This window comes from Nansenia antarctica, assembly GCF_963989245.1.
Source record: "Nansenia antarctica genome assembly, chromosome: 16".
Taxonomy (NCBI): domain Eukaryota; kingdom Metazoa; phylum Chordata; class Actinopteri; order Argentiniformes; family Microstomatidae; genus Nansenia; species Nansenia antarctica.
The window spans coordinates 17911436-17937600 of NC_137686.1; the positions used below are offsets into that span (position 1 = coordinate 17911436).

Here is a 26165-nt window from a genome sequence, read left to right on the forward strand (position 1 = left end):
CTTTGGCACACTTGTACTCCTCTGTCAGACTGGAAATGGGCAGGTGTAACATCCCTTTGCCGTAGAGCCCAATGCTGCTGAGGCACCTGGGAAGGCCAAGCCACTTCCTTGCATATGAGTTGACCAGTCTCTCCAGCTTTTCCACCTTTGAGAGAGGAACTTCATAGAGGGTTAGTGGCCACAGGAGACGTGGAAGTAGTCCATACTGCATGCACCAGAGCTTCAGCTTGCCAGGAAGCAGGGTTCTGTCAATGTTCTCCAGACCGCTGGCTACCTCCTTCCTGAGCTGCTCTACTTGCTCTTTATCTTTGAGGGAGGCATCATACCAACGACCTAGGCTCTTCACAGGCTTCTCGGAGACCGTTGGAATGGGTTCTTTGCCAATGTGGAAGCGGTGGTCTGACAACTTCCCCTTGACAATGGAGATGCTTCTGGACTTGCTCGGCTTGATCTTCATGCGAGCCAACTCAATGTTTTCCTGGAGCTTTCTTAGTAGCCGTACTGTGCAAGCCTTGGTCGTGGTGAGTGTTGTGAGGTCATCCATGTAGGCTCTGATCGGCGGCAGCCTCAGCCCAGGTCTTATTCGCTGTCCGCCAACCACCCATCGAGAGGCCCGAATAATGACCTCCATGGCCATGGTGAAGGCCAGCGGGGAGATGGTGCAGCCGGCCATGATTCCCACTTCCAGATGTTGCCATGCTGTGGTGTACTCTGCTGTGGTCACGCAGAGCTGGACGTCCTGGAAGTAGGCCTTGACAAGGGTTGTGAGAGCTGGTGGGATCCTGAAGTAGTCGAAGGCTGTCCACAGGAGGTTGTGAGGGACTGAGCCAAAGGCATTCGCGAGATCCAGGAACACCACGTGGAGGTCCGTTCCCTCCTTCTTGGCGACCTGGATCTGATGCCAGATGACACTAGCATGTTCGACACACCCTGAGAAGCCTGAGATGCCTGCTTTCTGGATTGACGTGTCAATCAGGTTGTTTCTTTGCAGGTATCCTGCCAGTCTATGAGCGACCACGCTGAAGAAGATTTTTCCCTCGACATTTAGAAGGCTGATCTGCCGGAACTGTCCGATTTCTGTTGAGTCCTTTTCCTTGGGGATAAGGATCCCTCCGGCTCTCCGCCAGGACGTTGGTATCGCCTTCTTTTGCCACACAACTTTCATCAGCTTCCAGAGGAATCTCAGGACATCTGGTGCGTTTTTGTAGAGCCTGTATGGAACTCCGTTGGGACCTGGAGCTGACGCGGCCCTTGCTCTACGCACAGTGTTGTCTACTTCACTCCACCTGGGTGGACTGATATCTAGTTCGTGCTCTGGTGGATTGACTGGTGGCATGTCAGGTGGGAGCGTGACCTCTTCCTGGTGTCGGTCATCTGTGCAGCCCTTTTTCAGATGTTCTTCCAGGTGGGCCTTTGCCACAGAGAGACTTCCGCTCTTCTCCTTTGTGAAGAGAGTCTTCACAAATTTGAAAGGATCTTTGTAGAAGCGTGATCTTGTTTGCTCCTTCCTTCTGCGCCTCTTCAGGAGGTTTTCAGCTCTCCTCAGTGTTGCAAGCCTGCTCTTAATCTCTTCCTGCAGCAGGTTTATTCCCTCCTTCTCCTCCTCTGTGGCCTTCCTCCATTGCTTCTTCAGCTGCCTCCTCTCCTTGACTAGTCGGTCTATTTCTGTCTGCCTTCTGGACTTGGTGGGAATTGACTGAGTAGATCGTTTGCCTTCGACCACTCCGAACTGTTCCACTCCATAGGCATAGATGAGGTTGCCCATTCTCTCCAACTTCTTCATGGTGGTGCCTCTGATCCCTTCTAGGATGTTGCAGAGATCAGTGTTGACCTCCTTCCACAGCGTCTTGTTGCAGGACTTTGGCCACTTGACTAATGGCCTTCGCCCCTGGATCTTCTTCTCTGCTGGTGGTCGTGATGTGTTGGATTCAGGTTGCTCTCCTGTGCCTTGTTCTTCCTCCTCTGGGACAGGGGTGTTGATGTCCTGCAGACTGTGGTGTGTGTCCTGCTGCTGAACTTCAGTCGACTGACTCAGCCTGCTTCTCAAAAAGTAGCTGTCGATGCGACTTCCCTGTTGACCCTTCTTTAGGCACCCTTTCTTGCCCTGGTGTATCTTCAGGCCATGGGTGGAAGTAACCTTTGTCCAACCACATACGCAGTTCTGGAGCGTGTGTCCTGCTGTAGCTGTCGGAGCCTCAGGTATGCTGATCATCAATCTCGTAGTCTGTTCCGTTCCTGTGTTCGTTACCGGGTTGTCTGCCGATGAGCCATCTTCCGCCCCCGCTCTCGCAGGCTCAGGGGGTATTTTCTTCTTAGAATTTTTCGTAGCCAAGTTTGGGTGGGACCCATACACTGTTCGTGCTGGATCCCGCCGCCACGGGTAGCTAGCCCATGGCGGCCCCGTTGGGGTCTATTCCCTCCTGTCAGCTGTCTTTCCATGCTGTCGCAAGGTCTTTCCCTTGTTGCCAGCTGCACTTTCACAGCAGTCACTGGTTCACCAGATGATCAGATCTGTTATGTAGGACTAGATGTTGATATCCCTCGATACATACATACTAAAGGCACCGATGAGACTCTGTGGTGTTCAAATGAGCGATGGCATCCTTTGGGTTGTCAAGTGGGCGCCCTCCTTCATGAATGTTTCGCTGATAAGCCCACGACACCTCCAGAGGGTTCAGCAGTGAATCCCAGCGTCCCAGGTTCACTCCCTAGATGCGATCAGCTCATTTGAACGCCCGGGTCGAGTCCTTTCTCTTCATCCACAGCCACTGGCTCCCCTTTTCAGCAGCCCTGGAGAGGTCCTTGATTGCCTGCCGGTGGGTCTTCCCTCGCACTCCCATCTCCCTGAGTAGCCTGGATGTTGAGGTGGCTACGAACCCTCTGCAGCCTACTTCCACTGGGCGTACCTTCGCTGTCCAGCCTTGTTGTTGGGCATCTGCTGCGAGTTCAGTGTACCTCAGCCTCTTCCGCTCGTAGGCCTCCTCCACTGCACCCTCCCAGGGCACAGTGAGCTCGATGATGTAAACGAGCTTGAGCGAGGCTGACCACAGCACAAGGTCTGGTCGCAGGTTGGTGGCTGCGATCTCAGCTGGGAAGCAGAGTTTCTTGTCCAAGTCTGCCAGCAGCTTCCAGTCCCGTGCTCTGCCCAGCTGCCCAGTGTCTGGTCTTATGGTGGTGAGGCTGGCTTGACCCTCGCCCTCCCGAACAAATGGTGCTGGCTGCCACCGGGATGATGGGGGAGGAAGGGCGTTCACACTTGTCCGTTGACTTTCCAGCACTGCTGCAAGACACCTTAGCACCTGGTCGTGCCGCCAGGTGTAACGGCCTTGGGTGAGGCTGGTCTTGCATCCCACCCAGAATATAGTAAACACTCTGGTTATAAACTAAATGAAAGTAAGTGTGAAGTATTAACAATTGGAGAACAGATAGATTCGGAAATTAAGGAAAAATATAAGTTGAAATGGGATGCAAAGAAAATCAAATATTTAGGAATCTACCTCACCGGAGATATAACAACATTATACACTGACAACTATCAAGCCCTTGAAAATAAAATACGAGAAGATCTTAATAGATGGAAGATAACACCTGAATCCTTAATGAGTAGAGTAGAAAGCGTCAAAATGATGGTCCTCCCACAGTTTCTGTTTTTATTTCAAACATTACCAGTTCCCATTCCACATGGTAGCTTAAAAAAATGGAATACAATGCTCTCAAATGTCATTTGGAACTACAAAAGTAAACGGAAAAAACTTAGTATACTAACTCAAACCAGAGAAAAAGGAGGGTTTAATTTCCCTGATCTAAAGTCCTATTTCCATGCAACTCAAATAGATACAATAATGAAATGGATGAATAACTCGGTTCAAACCAAATGGAAAGACATAGAAAAACAAGTAATATCAATATCAATAGGAACACTACCTTTTCTGAGTCTAAAGGATATTCAAAAATATAGTGGAAATAACAGATGCATAGAAAATACCCTCATAAATTGGAAAACTATTCGTAAAATGTATAAATGTGATGACAAATGTATTTATTTGAGAAAGATAGCCAGTGATCCAGACTTTTTACCTAATAAAACAGACAACATATTAGAAGAATGGGCTAGGAAGGGACTACAGGTGTACTCACAGATGGTTACAAATGACATGATAGACTCATTTGAAACCTTAGTTAATAAATTTAATATAAGTAATAGCCATTTCTTTAAGTACTTACAAATTAGAAGCTACCTTATAACACAACAGAGGAGACAGGAACAAAGATCACATATACTGATGGAATATCTGAGCAAAAATAGAAACAGCGAAAAGACAAAAATCTCAAAACTTTACAAAATCATGCAAGAAATCAAGATACAAGAAGATAACACTAAAGAAAAATGGGAAAACGAATTAGCAATAACAATTACGGAAGAAGATTGGAAAGAAGCATGCAAAATAATATTTAAGACAACACAATCAAAATTCTGGAAAGAATTTGCTTGGAAAATAAATATGAAGATCTTCCTAACACCGAAAATGTTGTCAAAATATAGGCCAACAGGCAACACAGAATGCTGGAGGAAATGTACGGAACAAGAAGCCAATCACACACACATTTTTTATACATGCCCTAAATTGAAAAGGTTTTGGGAGGCAGTTCAAGTAAAAATAAAAAATACATTTACCTTACAAAATCCTATACATCCAGTCAATATTATACTCGGTCTTATTCCATTAGATATACACAGGGAGGGAGATAAATATTTGTACACTATATTACGTATTGCAGCTTTAAAGCAAATTACACGTAAATGGTTGGACTTAAACCCACCATCTGTTAATAATTGGAAAAAAACTGTTGAAGAGATAAAATAAATGGAAAGAATTACTTATAAAGTGGGAAACCGTGAAGAGCAATTCACTATGAACTGGAGTAAATGGACCGAATGAATGAGTAGGAAGAACCCCCCCCCCCCCTCACCGATCCCACCCCCCTCCTTTTATCTCTTACTTTTCTATCTCTATCCTTATAATTTCTCTCTTCTTTGTCTGTATTTTCTCTCTATTCTTTATTCTTTATCTTTTTATTTTTTGTTCTCTTTAAAAAAAAAAAAAAAAAAAAAAATGATGCAGGATGAACTTAGACAAGTGAAGAAAACTTGTAAAGTGTATGAAATGAACTTGAAATGTAATGTACAACCCTGCAATAAAGTATAAAAAAAGAAAAAAAAAGAAAATGGCCCCCTGTCAAAGTCTTAACTTAACCCCCCCCCCTTCCAACCCATGCCAGTGAGCCCACATGTAGCCCACGTGGGACACACATGGGCTTGCCCACTTCCAACCCGTGCCAGTTAGCCCACATGTAGACCACGTGGGAACCACATGGGCTTGCCCACTTCCAACCCATGCCAGTTAGCCCACATGTAGACCACGTGGGACCCACATGGGCTTGCCCACTTCCATCCCATGCCCAGTTAGCCCATATGCAGACCATGTGGGACCCTCATAATTTGCCCAGTTCCAGCCCATGCCCACTTGGTACCCAAGTAGCCCGCATTGAACCCATATGGGTCCCACGTGGGCGTGCTGGCTGGGACAGTAACGTAATAGACTAGTGTTTTGATGCTAGCTCCGAAATGTCTCCGCTCTGCCTCCAATCTCTCCCAGATCCACGTCAAACTCCTGTCTGTTCAACCTGAAGTCAGTTGTCTGGAGAACCTCAACTGTTGACCAAGTTGAACTCTCATTTCATTGTGAGACTGCAGAATCTCGTAGACCCACAACCAACCGCCTCCTTTTTACGTTATGGAAAATGAGTTGACGCTCAGCAAGCTAGCTGTCTATGACCGAAAGACGCGTGTACAATATGTTTACATAAATAAAGGCTATGTACACTATCTACTATACTATACTACTATGCTATACAATAAAACACTGTGCTGTACTCTATGCTATGCTATAAATATCCTAACTTTTCCTATATCTGAACCTTATGTACACAAGGGTTGTCATATGTACATAGTATTGTTGCACATTATATTATGTGCTCTACACGTCCAGATAAGGTCGAAAAATGTGTTGACACACATACAAAAAGAAAACACAGACAGTCGTTCATACCCACATTTTAATTGATAGTTTCCTACCTTGCATTTTAATCACAATTGTACATATAATGTTATGAATGCAAAGCACAAAATAATAATAATAATAATAATAATAACATAATGTTAAAACCAATATTGCAAAATATATATTGTAATATCGTATTGTATGAATAAGAGAGAGGGAGTGAGAAGCCTTGTAGATCAAAATAGGTCACGTGGCAGTGGTTCGCCCATTGATCAGTGCATGTTTCCCCCACAAGTGACCAGCATGCTCAATCGAGGTATCCTATGGTTGTCTAGTGGTGATGTTAGGATTGACTCTGTGTACCCTTGTCTAAATGTAAGGGGTATCCTATGGTTGTCTAGTGGTGATGTTAGGATTGACTCTGTGTACCCTTGTCTAAATGTAAGGGGTATGGTTTGTGGACGGTGGGGTGGGGGTGGGGGGGGGGACGGCCCGGGGGCGTGCAGGGGATATCCCTTATTTTCGGGAAAATATCCCTTATTTTTTTTCAAATCCCAATGTTGACAGGTATGCTCTGGCTCCGTTTTCACCCCTAATCTCCGTTTTGCGCGTTCACGTGTAGCCTGGTCCAACCAGTGCTTTTACATTCATCATCGAGGTACAGCTTACCCTTTTTTTAGACATAGCTGAGTCAATCGATTTCATTTTGTGATGAAGTCATTTATTCGTTTTGCATAGTTATCGGTGAAGTAGGTTTCAAAGTCCGCGTCTCCTTTTTTACGCGTTAGCCGCTTGAAACTCAAACTGGGACGTGGCCAGATTTCTGTACAGCCTCCTCAGCCCAGTGAATGAATGAATGGTCTTCCATGAATGAATGAATAAGTGGGCCTCCAGCGCAGCGACCGCTTCGTCCACCTTGGAGCGCAGGAACTGTGGAGACTCCAGCATGCGGAGCAGGTCAGAGTTGTCCATCTCCAGCAGCATGCCAGTGACCTTGGGAGCGATGGGGTGCATGCTGTGGATAGATGAGAAACGCTCACCTGGAGGGAGGGGGAGAATAAATATCAGTAACAGTAATTATACTAACCTAATGGGGGATTCATTGAAACAAACAAATAGACTCGCCTATCATTTGCTTCAGGTCCTCATGGGGAACGGCAGCCAAAATGGAGTCAGTCCGAAGCTCCTGGTCATGGATAGCAGGCTGCTGCATGGGGATCTGTGGCTGGGGAGCCATGTGCTGCAGGAGGTGTACACCAGCTGTGTACTTGTTACGGGGCACAGTGTGCATCCGTGCTGTAGCTGCGTCTGCACTGGCAGGGTGCTTTCTCAAGGCCTGGGTAGCTGAGAGGGAAGATAATCATAATCAAAGGGATATTTATGGCAAATGTTTGGATAGTGCTCTTTGGGGCAGGATTACTTCACTAAATATACTGACCCGTGCGCTGAGAGGTCATCATAGGGGGAACCAGGGAGGGCGTGGCCTTCATAGCGTTGAAGGTCTTAGGCCTGGTAGCCGACGGACACATGGCGTTGGTGGGCGTGTTCTGGAAGTGCTGAGGAGGTGTGTCTAGGAGATGAGTGGGTCTCAGCTGAGCCAGCTGGTTGGTGAAGTCCGGTGCAGCACAGTTCTGGGCCTGTGGAATGGCCGCCATGAAGAACCCAGGTGGGGGAGCAACCTGGTAGGGGTTGATGCCTGGGTTGGGAACGGCGCAGCCGCTGGCCGTACTCTGCACGTGCTGGTTGGTTGCGCGAGCCTGGCGCTCCTCCTTGCCCTGGGCCAGGGCCACGTACAGGGGCTTGGTGGCCACGATGCGACCGTTCATCACGGTCACGGCCTTGGTGGCTTCCTCGGGGGAGGAGAAGCACACGAAGCCGAATCCCTTGCTGCGTCCGCCCTCCGTCATCACCTTTGCGCTGGTGATTGTTCCGAAGTGGGAGAACTCTTTGTGCAGCTGCTTGTCGTCCAAACAATCGTGCAAGTTCTTGACATAAAGATTGACACCCTGGTAGAGAGAAACTGTGTTTTACTAAGATGTTTTTCATGCCTCAAATACATCAACAATGCTTACCAAGATTATGAGCTTTCTGATACAGTATATGTTTGTTCATATACACACACACCTGGTATCTGGTCCTGTGGCCCTGATTTATATGCTCAAACTGGCGCTTCAGCACAGTCTGGTGCTCTCCTCTCTTCTGGGCATGGCCCACGTAGACCCGCCTCCCATTTAGCTCCTGGCCGTTCATCTCATCAACGGCCCTCTTGGCATCCTCATGCCTTTCGAAGTTGACAAATCCAAAACCCATGGATTTACCAGCGCCATCGGTCATGACACGGACACTCAGGACTGGTCCAAATCTTTCAAACCTCTCCTGAAGGCGTCGGTCGTCCATATCCTCTCCGAAGTTCTTGACATACACGTTGGTGAACTCTCCGGCCCTGGATCCGAGTTCAGCCTCTCGTTCTTTGCGCGTTTGGAAGAACACTTTTCTGACGAACACTTTTCTGCCGTTCAATAACGTGCCGTTGAGTCTCTTAATCGCTCTCTCAGCAGCCTCCTGGGTGTTATACTGCACAAAGCCATAGCCTTTAGCATTACCATTCGCGTCAGACGCTACCTTGCAGGAAAGGATGCTCCCAAACTCCGAGAACGTGTCGTAGAGGTGCTTGCTGTTGAACGTCTCCACTAAATCCTTAATGAAGATGTTGCCGACCCCACTGAATGTTGCCGACCCCATCCATTGAATAGGCGCACTAGGATTCATGTCTTCAATTTTTTTGGGGAAAAGAACGAATAACGTTTATCTATCTAGCTCTTCACAGATGAATTGCAGGTAAATGAACGGCATGTGTACTCTAGCTGGATTCTAGAACTCCAGCTGCATGTTCTATGGTTGTCATCAATCACTTATGTTTTAGAAGAATTCTAACTTCAGACACTGTGACCTCACAGTCCATAGCCAGGGTCCATTTTGTCAGCAAACCTATTTAGGGGTTCATGAGGAATTCCTTCTCCAGCAGATGTATTTAACATGAATAAGGACATTGGAGAGAGGGGGGGGAATAATTAAATTGTAGAGTTGACCTATATTAATCACAAATCATGTCATCGCAATCAGACAAGTTGAAATATGACTCAAAACTTCCAAGTAGCATAGAACAACTTATTATAGAAATTAATTAATAGAATTAATTAAACTAATTTGTTTGTTCATTTTCTACAACAACTGTTCAACGTAGAAACATACAGCACATTGTCACATGTTTAAATAACCTTTTTCTTATACATTACTGTGTATAGACATAAAGCTACAGATTTCATATATTGCTCTAGCCGTTTCCCTTTTTCTTTTCAGTAAAACTCTTTTATGGTTTATGGATACCCAAGTGTATCAAAGTTAGCATTTTGGTGGCAAAAATACCAGAACTGTCCCATCTCAATGCTTTGTAATACTGATATAACTACAGTAAACAGATAATAATAATAATAATAATAATAACTTTTTATTTGTATAGCGCTTTTCCTGCAAACGTTGCAGCTCAAAGTGCTCCAATCATTATATAATCATAATTTAATTATTTAGTCATTTAAAGGCAATATTAAAAAGATGGGTTTTTAGTCTTGACTTGAACATATTTGCTGAGGTTGCATCCCTAATGTAAACTGGCAGGAATTCAGTCAAATTTACATTTAGATGAATTACATTTCTGCATTACCTCACTTTCGCTATGGTCCAATAAAATCACACAGTGGCTTTGGCTACTACACTCACTTTATTAGGAACACTATAGCCTACTATACTGGGTAGGGCCTCCCTTTGCTCTCAAAACAGTCTCAATCCTTCGTGGCATAGATTCCACAAGATGTTAAACATTCCTTTGAGATTCTGGTCCATCATGACTTGATAGATTTTTCAGGTGCACTCTCAAGTTGTGAATCTCCCGTTCTACCACATCCCAAAGGTGTTCTATTGGATTCAGATCCGGTGATTGGGAAGGCCACTGTAGAACACTCAGGCTCTTTTTGATAGGGCCAAGGCAGGCAAGTTGCAAAATAGAGGCAGGTCAGTTAGGGTTTCAGCATTAAACATCACATCATGTTATGTAGGCATGGCTCTGTAAGTTTCGTTCTCAAGGGTTACATTTTCCAATTTCAATACGGACACAATGCTTAATATATAGTTGTATCCACTTAATAATCTCTTTAATCCAATGTTTAAAGTTATACAACAGCAGGAACAGAAAATCTGGAATTCCGGGGGAGTCTGTTAATATTCCACTCTTCCACATAGTTTGAAAGGCAAACAGTTGCAATTAGGCTCTCCCGAATGTCAGGTAATAGGCTTATAAAATATTTGTTCTAGCTGTAGATGCACTAGATGCAATATTATAAAATATTTGTTCTAGCAGGAACATGCACCATTTTTCACATAAGGCACATTCCAATTGAGATAAAGATACATTATGTTCCTCCATAAATGTGAAATAGTTAGTGCTGGTGCATGCACTCATTAATCATAGCTTACACACCCCAAAAAGGCAGTTCATGCTTGTGTGAATCATCAGTTACAAATCATGCAAACCACTTTATTGGGTCTAAGATCAGGGTGAAATAGGCTTTTAGATAGACACAGATTAGAATTGGCATGCTCCTGATTCTCTGAATGTGACCCAGGAGACACTGCCAAAATGCAATATCAACATTGACCAAACCCCTCTGCCAGGAATACAGTCTTATCTAAACTCAGGTATACTGGAAGTGATGCTCCAACTTTGCTGTTGACCCATGCCTGACCCATGATCTGAACGCAGATAAAAGGGTAGATGATACTGTATAATCTACCCTTTTATCTGCGTTCAGATCATGTTACTGGATGATTGTGGATCGATGTCAATACCAGACAGACTCCCCACACCAGTAATTGAAATGTTTGATAGATGCTCTGAAACCACCAATCAATAAGTTAATTCATTTAGATAGATGATTCTGTATATAACTAAATTATTGAATACATTAGCAGAGAACGTGCAAACTGAATAATGATGACTACAAATGAATATCAAACTAACAATGATTTGATTTAGCAATAAGTCTGTTACTTGACGCTCCTCCTACTTGTTGTGTAAATACCAACTATTGGGTGGATTGAGAAATATAAACTGGGAGAGAGAGTAGCTCTATAAAAGGCAGACAGGGTTCCTACTGTCAGACGGACAGACAGACAGACGGACAGACAGACAGACAGACAGACAGACAGACAGTGGTCAGTCAACACAATGGCTGGGATACAAGGTCTCTTCTTTGCCAGTTGTTTTTTCTTGCTTTTGATGATTGGTCTTGGAAAACATGGTAAGATAATTTCTTCCTTTAGACACTCAGGGCTAGTTTGCCAGACACAGATTAAGCCTAGCGCAAGACTAAAAAAGCTTATCCACTGGAGATTTTTCGTTTAAAGTGTGATTTAGTCCAACCTGTGTCTGGGAAACTGGCACTCAATGTCATCTCTGAAAATCACAATGAACCTAGTATAGGCCTACTGTACAAACAGTCCATGTTATGTGAAACATATATGTGAAAACATTGATTTAGGCCAGTTTATGCATGAGTTTACTGCCTTGATACTTAATAAATATTATCTTTTAGTTTCACCCAGCCAGCATGGATAGTATTATTCCAGTCTATTAAAGAAGTTCTTTAATCTTTTTCTTAATTAAAAAATAAAATAAAATAAAATTAAGAGAGAGAAAATTGTTTTCTACAATACAATGTGCAGTGTTACACAATATATTCACCTAAAAGTTGACATATTTTGCTTTGCTTTATAGTTTTTTCTGATGGCACAGAGGAATCACAAGAAGTCTCCATTCGTGAAAAGAGGAGTCTAACCACCATAGACCTGGGGAAGTACAACATCACAGTAAGAAGTGGAACAGAACCCGAACTAGAACACTTATCACTGTATTCAATGCTGATTTATAAACACCTTTATAAATAGCACTTTACATACACAGCCCAGCTTAGCGTATACTGTGCTGTGGCGCAGGAGGTAGTGCCGGTGTCTAATGATTGCAAGGTCGGCAGATTGGCGGGTCAATCCCCGGCTGGACACATGTCCTTGGGCAAGACACTGAACCACAAATTGCTCCCACTGAGCGGGCCGGCGCCTTGCATGGTAGCTTGCCGCCATTGGTGTGTGAATGTGTGTGTGAACGGGTGAATGAGAGGCAATTGTAAAGCGCTTTGGAAAGTCAGTCCATTCACCATTTTAATACTGTAATAATAAACAGTAGTAAGAGATAACCAAGGTGTCTGAGAGGCCGACCAGTAACCAGCAGGTTGAGTGTGTGTTGTTCTTTGGTATGTGTATTAGTGTGTGTGTGCAACATTTACATTATACTGATGATGTAGTGGAAATAACAGCAGATAAGTGCCTCTCTTGCCCTGTAGGTGGTTGTTCCCCCAGGTGTGACCCTAGATCCAGATATAGATATAAAGGTAAGCCCAGATATATAGTACAAATGCATAATGATGAATGCATATGGTTTAAAAAGTGATTGTAATCACTCATACTTTCTCAATGTATTTTCCATGATTTGTATTTTACAGACGATAATGGTGACCCAATGCAAAGGTGGGTTCCTGTCATGCAGCGAAATTATTGTTCAATATTTTGTATTCATCAATAATGTTTCTGATTTTTTTTTATATTGGAATGACGACCAAGGATAAAAAATCGTACTGTGTTTCAAGCATAAAGATGAAGAAGAACTCAAGAATAAACCTGAAGTGAAAGCTAACTTTAAGTTCATAATTTACAACAAAGTTAGATTCTGATACTCCCCAGTCTGGACATATTATTTAGTCGAGGTATGTTTAGGTGTGTGTTCTTGTGTGGCTCTTAGACATGGAGGAGAAGCTGGACAACAAACACAAAGAGTTGCTGGATAAGAATAGCATCAACGCTAAACTGGGTGAGCAATGGCATTAAAGTATAGATAGATAGATAGATAGATACACACACACACACACACACACACACACACACACACACACATACACACTCACACACACACACACTCACACACACACACACACACACACACACACACACACACACACACACACACACACACACACACACACACACACACACACACACGCAAAACTTCAAAATCGAATTTTGTCCGGCGACAAAAATCGCACGCCGTGTGCATTGGCCTTAACATAGCTGAAACTAGTTTTCAGTCACCTGTAATAAGTAGCCTGCAAAAACATACACGACATTTAAAAAATATTAATTAATTAAAATGAATTATGTTCGTTACAGTTGCATCAGGGCATCCCAATCGCAGCTAGTGTGTTGTGTGTGACATGTTAATTAGTGACGACGCGACTGCCGCCACTCCATCCTGGAGGAGAGAAGACGCCACACGCGTCTCACAGTCTCTCACACGTCCCCCTCGGAAGGAAGGAAGGGAGCAATGCACTGGCAGTTACTTCAGGGTCCGCGGCTGGTGCCGTCTTGTCTATTCAATACACACGAAGTGGATTTAGGTTTCACCGAAAAGCTGGGAGTGAGAGAGGCATCTGGGGGCGGCGGTCAGAGTCAGATGAGGTTCTTGTGAGTTTGCGAAGGGATGATCAAGAGACAGGACACTATGACCTACACGAATGGGATTTTTCTTGACTATCTTGGGCTATACTTTGTAAAAAATGAGACCACATCCTAAATGTATTGAGCTCCTCTTAATATGCCTAAACCTTTGGAGTTTGGTAAGTGTCTTTTGTGCTTCTGTGCCGCGTAGTTTGAGTCTAGTACTGTATGCCATACTGTATATTAAGAAGTATTAACTTTGATGGAATATCAAATTAGAACATTACTGGCTAATGATTTTTTTTAGACTATTTCATTTTCTCACATGAGTGCATATTTGCATGTTTAAATATCTTAATCCAATTAGCTAATTCCCAAATGTGAAATTAAATTCATGACCCAGAGCCATGTATTACAATTTATGAACAGAAGCTAGAGGCTAGACTATGCATGCTCTCTCACTGTCGCACCACAACATTCCATTCTCAATTGTTACTTTATTGTTACGTAGTCGGACCAGGCAGGCTGATTACAATAGGCTCTACCAGTATTGCTTGCCTTGCTTCCACAATTTCTACAAGATACAACTGGACATATTGTGATAAAATATGTGGGTCCCCTGATTTAGGGGTATTGGTAAAATGTCAGGAGAGGGAGCGCACAAAACACACAGCCAGAAAGGTGTATTATAAAAGCCACTTTATTATTATGGGCGATGATCAGGCAGACATAGATTCGGAGGACGGAGACAGTCCAACATCTAGCTATTCGCCCCTAGGACTCAACTTCCACAACTGATCATGCATCTCAATTAATCATCATAAATATACAGTAGTACAAATTCATCTCATTCAAATAATCATAGGCCTATAAATAAGACAAACATTGGACATATTGGCTGAATAGTAAATAATTAAAAGGGCACGTAACTCGCCGGGTATTTGAGACCCCCCGTGGGGTCTGAGCGGTGCACTGCGTCCAACCGATGAGGCTCAATATGTAAGTCCGTCTGGCTGACGAATGTTCCTGCGTTCACGCTACAATATTGTGCCTACATGCTCGATTGTTATTATTATGTAATATAGGTGTCTTGTATGCAGTGATGCCGGTAACGCGTTACTAAGTAACGCGTTACTCTAATCTGAATACTTTTTCAGTAACGAGTATTCTAACGCGATACTATTTCCAAATCAGTAATCGGATTAAAGTTACTTATTCAAGTGACTGTGCGTTACTATTGCGTTACTACCTCATAACTTAATGAGAAATGCAGTATTTCTTTGTAATGTTCGATAGTAAACAAACATTTGTTTGCTTTTCTCGCGTCTTGGGGAGTGACATCAGTGCTCACGTTTTCAACACGAGGTTGCAGCAGAATCGCTCACGTGTATCACCACGCTGATTGCACGGTGTAAATGTGTAGGAGGAGAGGAGAGGAGGAGGAGACAGACAGACAGGCAGGCAGAGGAGGGAACAGCAGCAGCAACACTGGTTGGTCAGGAGGAGGAGGGAGGGAGGGAGGGATGAATGAAGAGCTAGGCTCATACTGAGCATGTGTAAAAGAGAGAGAGAGGGGGGGAGAGAGAGAATGAGAGAAAGGGTGAATGAGACAGCAATAGAGAGAGTGAAAGAGAGAGAGAGAGAGAGAGAGAGAGAGAGAGAGAGAGAGAGAGAGAGAGAGAGAGAGAGAGAAAGAGTGAATGAGAGGGAGACAGAGGACTACAATGCAGCTTGGGGGTGGTGACTGAGTTTGTTGTCATCGTTTTAGGTTTTGTGAAACCACTCCTTGCTAGTTACTGTTAAATAAAGATTATATTTATTTTATTGTTTAAAAACAAGTATTTATGTTGGGTGAGGCAAAGAAAGACTCTTTATTTTGTTGTTTTAAGTTATTGTTTAAAGTTTAATTATGTAATTTAAGTTACTGTTAAAATAAAGTGAGTTTTGGCAAAACCAGTTTTCATTTTTATGTTGCGGGGGGGGGGGGGGGGGTCAGGTGCCTAGGCAGCTGCCAATAGTAACTAAAAAAGTAACTAGTAATCTAACTTAGTTACTTTTAAAATCAAGTAATCAGTAAAGTAACTAGATTACTTTTTAAAGGAGTAATCAGTAATCAGAATACTTTTTCAAAGTAACTGTGGCAACACTGCTTGTATGTGAGATGGGCCGTGTAGCTATGTGGCATGACACGGAAATAAATCATGCATGCAGTAATTCGTATAGTAGTAATGTGTATAGTTGCAGCTGTGGGCTATATAGGTGTAGTGGCTGGCTGATGGTGATGTTCACATCTTGCCCTTGACTGTCAAACCGTTAAAATAGATGATTGCTCCATCCACAATTGAAGATTTCAGGTTGACTGGTTGACAAGTTATGAGCTTTTCGTCATCCATTTCATCCATTCAGGTTACCGGTAAATTACATACACGTATGTTAACGTTTATGATGGCAGCTTCCACCTACGTTGCACTCGGGGAGAATCAATATCGGAGACGATGAACTGTTTTGCCCTCGGGCATGGTTTTATTTTCTCCTCACCAAAAGGAATAAAACTCTTTCGCTCAGCCGAGCTAACTTGGAATGGTAGACAACAACTCGGACAAGTGCATCAACACATCAACATATTGTAACGAACCTGTATGAGGTCCGTTAGCAGCTCCACCAACGGAGTTAACTCGCTTGGTATAGTGGTTAGCGCGACCGGCGGTGATGCGGGAGATCGGGGTTCGACCCCCGCATGGGGCACTACACTTTGACGCAACCATAACCCCCCCCGAGGTCCGTTAGCAGCTCCACCAAGGGAGTTAACTCTCTTCTTGTTGTTGTGGTTAGCGCGGTTATGCGGGAGATCGGGGTTCGACCCCCGCATGGGGCGAGTTACACTACCAAGTTCCCGTTCGCTACAATATTAACAACACACAAGCCTGCAGTCTTATGCAGCGCCCCCCAGTGGTACAACAACAGCACTGCATCCCCTCATTAACCTGGGCATAGGATAAACACAATATATTCAACTGAGGACATATATAATGCATTTCACTTAACAACGTACGTACAGTAGAGTAAATATAAATTTTGGGTTGCCAGATGTCCGGTTTTCAGTGGACAGTGTCTATACAACGTGTGTACAATTTGGCTGGTCATTCAGTCGTGCTAGAAATCTGGCAACCCTGTGCAGCCAAAAACACTATCGTAGATCTTTGAGTAAACTAATATAATAGTATAGTATATATTATAAGTATAAATAACGTTACTTGCTCAAAGATTTACTATAGCCTTTTTGGCTGCACAGTACAAAATACAAATAACAACAATGATAACACCTTTTTAGTAATATTTTATTCACATGTAAATATATGCCATCATGTTAAATAACTTAATACCCTCCCTAAAGCACGTATAAACAAAACCAACATATTCATAAGAATGCAGGTATGCAAAGTTATAGATAAGTTCACTGAAAAAGCTTAATGTCAAGCCCTGACAACACTATATTTGTAATTTGAAATTGCATGTATGTATTATGTATGTTACACTAATGTTTTTCAAACTACTGTTACAATTAATTTGGTTCCGTTTGTATTGGAAGCTGTTATTAAACAGTTTATAACAGTACAGTACCGTAATAGACTAGTGTTTTGATGCTAGCTCCGAAATGTCTCCGCTCCGCCTACGACTCTCGTTTTTTGGCACTACAATACCCTCCTTAAAGCACATATTTATACTCTCGCAATGTGGTTGGCATCTTGGAGACGACGGCTCCAATCTCTCCCAGATCCACGTCAAACTCCTGTCTGTTGTCTGGAGCGGTCCTCCTGTCCACTACAGCCTCAACTGTTGACCAAGTTGAACTCTCATGTCATTGTGAGACTGCAGAATCTCGTAGACCCACAACCAACCGCCTCCTTTTTACGTTATGGAAAATTAGTTGATGCTCAGCAAGCTAGCTGTCTATGACCGAAAGACGCGTGTAAAATGTATGCACCAGTCTCTCTCCCCGTTATGAGTGACTCAATTAATTTAGATAGACCAGGTGAAGTTTTCCCAATTGTCCCATTGTGATGCAAAAATCCGTCGCACCACGTGGGTAATGGTGGTCTAGTGGATAGTGAGTTGGACTTGTGATCAGAAGGTTGTGAGTTCAAATCCCGCCTGAAACCCACACCACTACTAGTGTACCCTTGGCACTTAGCCCTCAGTTACTCCAGGGGGAATGTCCCTGTAATTCGTAATTGTAAATCGCTTTGGATTAAAAGCGTCTGCTAAATGGCAAAATTATAACTAAAATTACCACAAAATTTGACAGTGCGACAAAAATCGGCCGCCGTGTGCTGTGTCCCATTCTAAACGAATGGAATCGAATTTTCGCAAAACTTCCAAATCGAATTTTGTCCGGCGACAAAAATCGCACGCCGTGTGCATTGGCCTTAACATAGCTGAAACTAGTTTTCAGTCACCTGTAATAAGTAGCCTGCAAAAACATACACGAAATTAAAAACATATTAATTAATTAAAATTAATTATGTTCGTTACAGTTGCATCAGGGCATCCCAATCGCAGCTAGTGTGTTGTGTGTGACATGTTAATTAGTGACGACGCGACTGCCGCCACTCCATCCTGGAGGAGAGAAGACGCCACACGCGTCTCACAGTCTCTCACACGTCCCCCTCGGAAGGAAGGAAGGGAGCAATGCACTGGCAGTTACTTCAGGGTCCGCGGCTGGTGCCGTCTTGTCTATTCAATACACACGAAGTGGATTTAGGTTTCACCGAAAAGCTGGGAGTGAGAGAGGCATCTGGGGGCGGCGGTCAGAGTCAAATGAGGTTTTTGTGAGTTTGCGAAGGGATGATCAAGAGACAGGACACTACGACCTACACGAATGGGATTTTTCTTTGCTATCTTGGGCTATACTTTGTATAAAATGAGACCACATCCTAAATGTATTGAGCTCCTCTTAATATGCCTACACCTTTGGAGTTTGGTAAGTGTCTTTTGCGCTTTGAGTCTAGTACTGTATGCCATACTGTATATTAAGAAGTATTCACTTTGATGGAATATCAAATTAGAACATGACTGGCTAATGATTTTTTTGACTATTTCATTTTCTCACATGAGTGCATATTTGCATGTTTAAATATCTTAATCTTAATTAGCTAATTCCCAAATGTGAAATTAAATTCATGACCCAGAGCCATGTATTACAATTTATGAATAGAAGCTAGAGGCTAGACTATGCATGCTCTCTCTCTCTCTCTCTCTCTCTCTCTCTCTCTCTCTCTCTCTCTCTCTCTCTCTCTCTCTCTCTCTCTCTCTCTCTCTCTCTCTCTCTCTCTCTCTCTCTCTCTGTCTCTCTCGCATGCACGGCGCCGACACACACACGCACACACTTTTAAGTCCCATTTTAGTCTGAAATATCCATTCTTAGTGACTGTCACTAATGGTGGCTGAAATGACATCTGATGAAGTGGGAGCAGACATCTGTCTTTGTGTCCTGGTTCTTTTTCTAACACATGATTAACAACTGAGATAGCCTACACATGCACCTTTCTGAAGTAACATAACCATGATATATGGAATGCTTTACTATACTGCTGACACAATTAGTAAAAAAAAAAATGTTGAAAAAGCATGATTTTGTGTAAATAAAATGTTGTGCTAGTTAAAGGCTAAATTCAAGACAAATTAGAATATCAATTGGTTCGCCAAGAGGAGTCAGTATGTTCCAGAGGTTTCATCTAGATTTGAGGCCATTGCCTGTCTTTGAACTGGTTTGGGTATTAGGGACACTTTGAAGACACTGATGCAGGGGTAGTGGTGGTCTAGACTCTAGTGGATAGTGAGTTGGACTTGTGATCGGAAGGTTGTGAGTTCAAATCCCGCCTGAAACCACACCACTACTAGTGTGCCCTTGAGTAAGGCACTTAGCCCTCAGTTACTCCAGGGGGAATGTCCCTGTAATTCGTAATTGTAAATCGCTTTGGATTAAAAGCGTCTGCTAAATGGCTAAATTATTATAATTATGATGCTCCAGGGACCAGACAGGACACATGTCTAACAACCATGACAACTGAGTACCTTTCTTATTGATGTTAACACGTTCGGAGACATTTAACTCAATGGTTTGGGGGCATACTGTACATGTATCATGGGCCTGGCCTGCCCTGTTCAATAACCACATTGTCACCTGGCTGCAGGCGGAAGCAATCCATCCTGACTGTGCAATCATCTCCCAGCACCTGAAGGCTCAGGAGCTCTGCATCCAGACCAGACGAACAGAGGCGCGCAATCAGACCATGACTGGTAATGTCTACTATACTGTACTACTACTGTACCATACTGCAAATACTCCAAATGTTTGGATTTATTTACTTAATTTCTATGAGGTTAAAATATAGATGATCAGATTTTATTTGAGGTAGTAGTGTACATATTGGTTTTACCATTGAGAAATTACAACTATTTCTATATTTTATAATGTTATTAGATTATCTATTGTGTCCTGTATACAATATACAGACAGAGAGGGAGGGGGGGTGAAAGAAAGAGAAAGAGAGAGACACAGAGAGAGAGACAGCAAGAGAGGGGGAGGAGGGAGGGAGAGAGAGAGAGAGAGGGGGGGAGGGACAGAGATATAGAAGAGAGAGCGAGAGAGAGGAAGGAAGGATGATGTTACCTATGCTGACTGACACCTCACGCCCCCCCCCCCCCCCCCCGCCCGAGATGAACATGTCACCTTTGTTGGCTGACCTGAATCACTCTGTCAGTCACTAACAAACAGACATGACCAGAGGCTCCTCAACATGCCCTCGCAGCGCTCTAATGAGATGTGTCACTAATCATGTCTATATTTAATTTCTAGAGAAACACTACGGTGTCCCACAGGCTGCTCTCCCCCAGTGCTCTAAACTGGCTCAGTTGGACGCCTCAGTGAGGCCATCTCGAGACCTTTCTAGAATCATGATTACTCCTCATCTTACCTCTATCAACCTGGAAAAGCAGACGTAGATGATGGAATAACAGATGTGGATGATGCAGTTACAGATGTGGAGTATGTAGTTACAGATGTGGGTAACATAAGTAGCCGACACACCCATACTGAAACTCTCTGAGCAGCTATGCACTTCATCTGCAAAGCAGCACACTGTATTGCACACCTATTAAACAGATGTTAATTTTCTTTTGGAGAATAGCAACGTTCAGATGACGGACCAAGTAGAGCAGAACAGTTAAACATGCAAAGGAGCGACCCAGCCGAGGAGCGCACAGGTCGCAGATCGTATCTCCCTTAATCACCCGGAGAGGAGAACCGCCTCTATTCTGCCGTTTTCTAATAAACGAGGGGCCAGGGAGCAGCTGAATGTAATTCCCCTGTCCTGGAAGCATTGAAGTTGAATTTCCAATGTCACTCCAAAAGTCATCGTTAATCTTAAATGAGTTGTCACTCCCGTGGCCACTGTTTCATTCCCTCTAGATTGGTCTGTGAATGAAGTCCTATGAAGATAATCTTCTTTTGTTGTTGTTGTCGAGGAATTAAAGATGTAGGCGGAGGGGGGAGCAGGGTCTTTCCGATCATGTGGAACGAGAGCTGGAGACAACTGTTGAGATTAAGCTAAATGACCTATAAAGCTGATGTTAATTGAAGGCTGTAGGCAGCACACAGTGGATGGGAGAGAAGAAGACAGAATACATTATAGATAGGGAAATGCCACATCTAACAAGTTCAGTACCCAATTTGGCAGAACCGCCTGCTGTGGTTCTGCAAAGACAAAAATAAACTGAATGAAGCTGAATGAAACAAACAATGATGGAATGTCTATTATTTATGTTTTCTACCAAAGTAGTCCACTTTGTGTCCACTTTGTGTCCTTTTGATCATAGATCAGAGGAGTTTGGCGGTCCTTATCTGTAATACATTAGTCCAGCTTTAAATGGCATTTATGGAGAAAAAAAACATCATCATCTGAAGAGGATAATTAGGAGGGGGAACCTCCATAGGGAAATAATGGTTCAGTATTGGACAATATGTGACAGCAGCTCGCCTGTTGAAAATCAATGACACACTCGCTAGTCAAGCCAAAACATTGCAATGCAATGGATTCGGTGAGTAATCCCCACTACTACTTAGTTAGTGTAGAGCAGTGGGGATTACTCACCGAATTCATTGCATTGCAATGTTTTGGCTTGACTAGCGAGTGTGTCATTGATTTTCAACAACAATGACATTTATTTAAATTTTTCGGAATAGAAGTCTGAACATTTGGTCGGTTGCTGACTTGTTCCCTCTTTCACCAGCTGCGTTATGGATTATCAGGCAAAATGTTCTCTTCTTTGGGAGCAGTAACTTTTCTTTTACCAAAAGTACTTTGATATACATGCTCTCACAGTGCAGGGATATACTGAAGTAATGAGAATGACTGTTCTTTCTCATAACTGTGAACATCCAAGCAAGTTTCTACATTCCAATGTCCTCTGAAAATGACACAACTGTTCTGGGGCTGGGAGCTAAAGCAAACCTCCCAGACAGCTCAGCCAGACTCACAGCGACAAGCCCAGGGAACTGAACTACTGAGTACATACACACTTGTGCACACGCACGCACGTGAAGCTGACTAAGATTAGGTTCGGTGGATGTAGAATCGGATGTCGAGTCTGTTCCACATGAGTTATTTCATCATGGGGTTGTTGGGTTGTTGATGAGAAGGACAATGAACTTTCTAGAAAGCGGTTCCTACTGCAAGACGTGCTAGTTTTGGGAGCATGAGTTGTCAGATGTTGTGAGATATTAAAAACTGTAACCCAAATGCCATCAAAATGTCATTGACTTTGATTAATGTCAACCACCTCAGGAAAGCTACCAAAATGATCAAATCAAGTACCTGCGTGGATAGTCTATGGTACAGACCCTGGAGGAGTTTGAAGACAAATATAGTTCACTATTCATCCAGAGGATCAACAGACACACAGCTGACTCTGAGTGTTCATATGAGCCCATTTAGAACAATCAATCAAATTCAACCCAAATTATTATATTATATATACCCAAATTATAGATCATATATTATGCAATATGTATATACTGATGAGCCAAAACATTATAACCACCTGCCTAATATGCTGGTTGGTTTAGGTATATTCTATTCCTGAATAGCTGAAAATCCTCTCAAATGTACCAACACAACTTTCAATGTTATACTTGATTTAGTTTATTTATTTATTTATTTAGATTTATTTAGTCACAATGACTAACACAACACACGTGACTATATTGGACGAGACTCCAGTGTTCGATGTCAGTGACAAACTTTCACTTGTCAGTCTCTTCATGAATGGAGATGAGATCAGGGGAGGCTGGTGGTGCGGGTAGAAATTGCAAGGACGGGCTCATTGTAATGCATGGAATGAGATTCTGGGTTCCCAGATACACTGATGAGACATTTCTCAATGGATGAATACTCAATGATATCACAAGTAGTTTCGTATTCACTGGACCGTCCTTAACGTTGTTGGATAACATCAACGCCTGCAGGTCAGTTGAGTAAATGTTCAAACTACGGATGGATTAACTGCACAGAGGGGGAGCCATTATGAGCCAGCACGCCTAGGCTCGGTGTCATCTTGCTCCCTGCTGAGATTGGACATCTTAATGGGAAAAGGTGGACCCCTCAGATATATTTTGATATGTGTATCTGCCATTGATTTTGCGCCTGAAAATGTTCAACGCTCAGATGAGATTTCTTGATAATATCGTTTGGTCTCACTCCAGTGGAGTTTAAAGTAGAAACAAGACCCTCTGACTTTCTGTTCTTGATGGAACAATGCTGGTGTCTTCTATTTGCATAACGAATGGAGATGAATGATGATAATTACAGAGATAGTCATCACAGCTGGACTGACTGAATTTCATTTGCTCCGCATGCACGGCACAGCAGGGGACAGGGGGATGGTGCAGATAGAAATCGGAGGACGGGCCCATCCTCCAGTAATAATTGTGAGGACGAGAGGGGCATTTAATGTCATAGCCTATCTGAGTCCTGAGCCTCTCCGCCTGCCGCCTACACGACGCCTTGATTGATCAATGATTGAGCCAATTACACACTCATTAGGCTCACAGGCTTTTAATTTGTCTCTTAGCGAATCCAGACCCAGAGGGGGGGCGATGTTTCTGTTGTCTTGTCTCTCTCTGGAGGGCTGTGATTGGCTCTCTAACGCCTCTGTCTCTAGTGCCATGATGCTTGTAGCCTGCCGTCTGAGGAGTCTGATGGTGTTATGTCTTCAGAGTATTGGATTTGATTTGATTTGATTTGATTTGATTAATTCATGCCAAAGCCCCACTGAAAAATGCCGTAGCCTCTTCAGGGCTTTTTAACGTGCATCATTAGAGATGTGTGATTTATTCATGGATGGACACGTACTGTTTCGTAGCCGGTTTGACAGGTGGATGGAGTGGTTCATGTTGTTGGACTGATGATACATGATTTAATGTCTCTGTCCCTCTCCCTCCTCTCTCTCTCTGACCCTGCCCCCCATATCTCTCCCCCCCAGGTTGTAGCACGGAGTGGGATGAGATCCGTTGCTGGCTCAGAGCTGACGTGGGGCAAGTGGTCAACGTCTCCTGTTCTGACGTTTTCCAGCATTTTTCCAGCAATCGAGGTAAGTACCAGAGAAGTTCCTCAGAGAAAGTAAAGAGTTTTCCAGAGTTCCTCAGAGAAGCAAAGAACTCTCCAGAGTTCAACTACACTGATGAGCCCAAGCATGATGGCCACTGACAGGTGAAGTGAATAACACTGATTATCTCGTTACAGTGGCACCTGTCAAGGGATGGGATATATTAGGCAGCAAGTGAACAGTCAGTTCTTGAAGTTGATGTGTTGGATTGGATGCAGGAGAAATGGGCAGGAGTAAAGACCAGGGCGACTTTGACAAGGGACAAATTGTTATGGCCAGACGACGGGTCAGAGCATTTCTGAAACGGCAAGGCTTGTGGGATGCTCCTGGTCAGCAGGGGTGAGTACCTACTGACAGTGGTCAGAGGAGGGACAAACCACAAACCGGCAACAGGGTGTTGGGCGCCCAAGGCTGATCGATGCGCAAGCATTTAGGCATACCAACAGCATATTAGGCATAATCATTTTGCAATCAATGCATTCTCATTTTATGCACCCAAATTGTGGAATGCACTGCCAGTTTACATTAGGGATGCAACCTCAGCAAATTATGTTCAAGTCAAGACTAAAAACCCATCTTTTTAATATTGCCTTTAAATGACTAAATAATTAAATTATGATTATATAATGATTGGAGCACTTTGAGCTGCAACGTTTGCAGGAAAATCGCTATACAAATAAAAAGTTATTATTATTATTATTATTATTATTATTATTATTATTATTATTATAATACCAACAGCATTTTAGGCAAGTGGTCATAATGTTTTGGCTCATCAGTGTATTACTGACATGTCTAGAGCGATGGTTATTAAAAAAAGGACAGTATCCATCCAGCATTCTTCCCAGTTTCTCTGAGGCCTTTCTGTCTATATCGGTGGCTCAAGCACTTCTGTAACCACACAGCCCCCTACAGGCTAGTGACCTCTGTGACATCACACCCACACAGTCCCCTACAGGCTAGTGACCTCTGTGACATCACACCCACACAGTCCCCTACAGGCTAGTGACCTCTGTGACATCACAACCACACAGTCCCCTACAGGCTAGTGACCTCTGTGACATCACACCCACACAGTCCCCTACAGGCTAATGACCTCTGTGACATCACAACCACACAGTCCCATACAGAGTGGTGACCTCTGTGACATCACACCCACACAGTCCCCTACAGGCTAATGACCTCTGTGACATCACAACCACACAGTCCCCTACAGAGTGGTGACCTCTGTGACATCACAACCACACAGTCCCCTACAGAGTGGTGACCTATGTGACATCACAACTACAGCACATAATGAATAACATCACCATACCCAATTCACTCTTCTTTCTCTAACATACACACACAGACGCACGCACATGCACACGCACGCACATGCACACACACAGTCCAGTAATTTGTCCAGTAATTTGTTAATTTAGAAATTTCACTTGAAATCAGAATTTGAATGTTGGCCCTCATAGATGTCTATGTGAGATGAGAATGTGCTTTATCTTGTCTTGACAGAAATGCTGTTTTTACCTTCACTGATATTTACTTAAAGATACACTCTTTTTATCAAAAATAAACCTGGATTTTCCTTTAGCGATGTTGATGGAATACCCCCCAGAAGTTGAATTGCTCATTGCTTACCTCCAATTTTGAATGTTGAGTACATGTTTATCATACTATTATGATGTAATACCAATGTATTTCTTGCCTAAGATTAGTCTTAGAAACTCAAAATAAGCCCTGTTTATGGGCATCGGCAGGCGTGGTCCTTTCTGACCAGTGACATCATTTCTGGGCACTATTTATGACTTTGTAGGATCTTGGCTCAAGAGCACCCCCAGAGGC

The 26165-nt window shown here is 43.4% G+C and overlaps 1 protein-coding gene across 1 annotated transcript in view; it reads left to right on the top strand.

Moving 5' to 3' along the window:
- Positions 1 to 13015: 13015 nt before the first annotated feature.
- The window catches only part of LOC308172047 (pituitary adenylate cyclase-activating polypeptide type I receptor-like), a gene marked incomplete at its 3' end in the record, with an annotated part of 23512 nt that continues 10362 nt past the window's right edge, over positions 13016 to 26165 (top strand). The window contains exons 1-3 of the mRNA XM_080546958.1: positions 13016 to 13038; positions 19856 to 19961; positions 24204 to 24311. Coding sequence (XP_080403084.1) covers positions 19955 to 19961; positions 24204 to 24311 — 115 coding nt within the window. The 5' untranslated portion in view covers positions 13016 to 13038; positions 19856 to 19954. The remainder of the gene's footprint in view (positions 13039 to 19855; positions 19962 to 24203; positions 24312 to 26165) is intronic.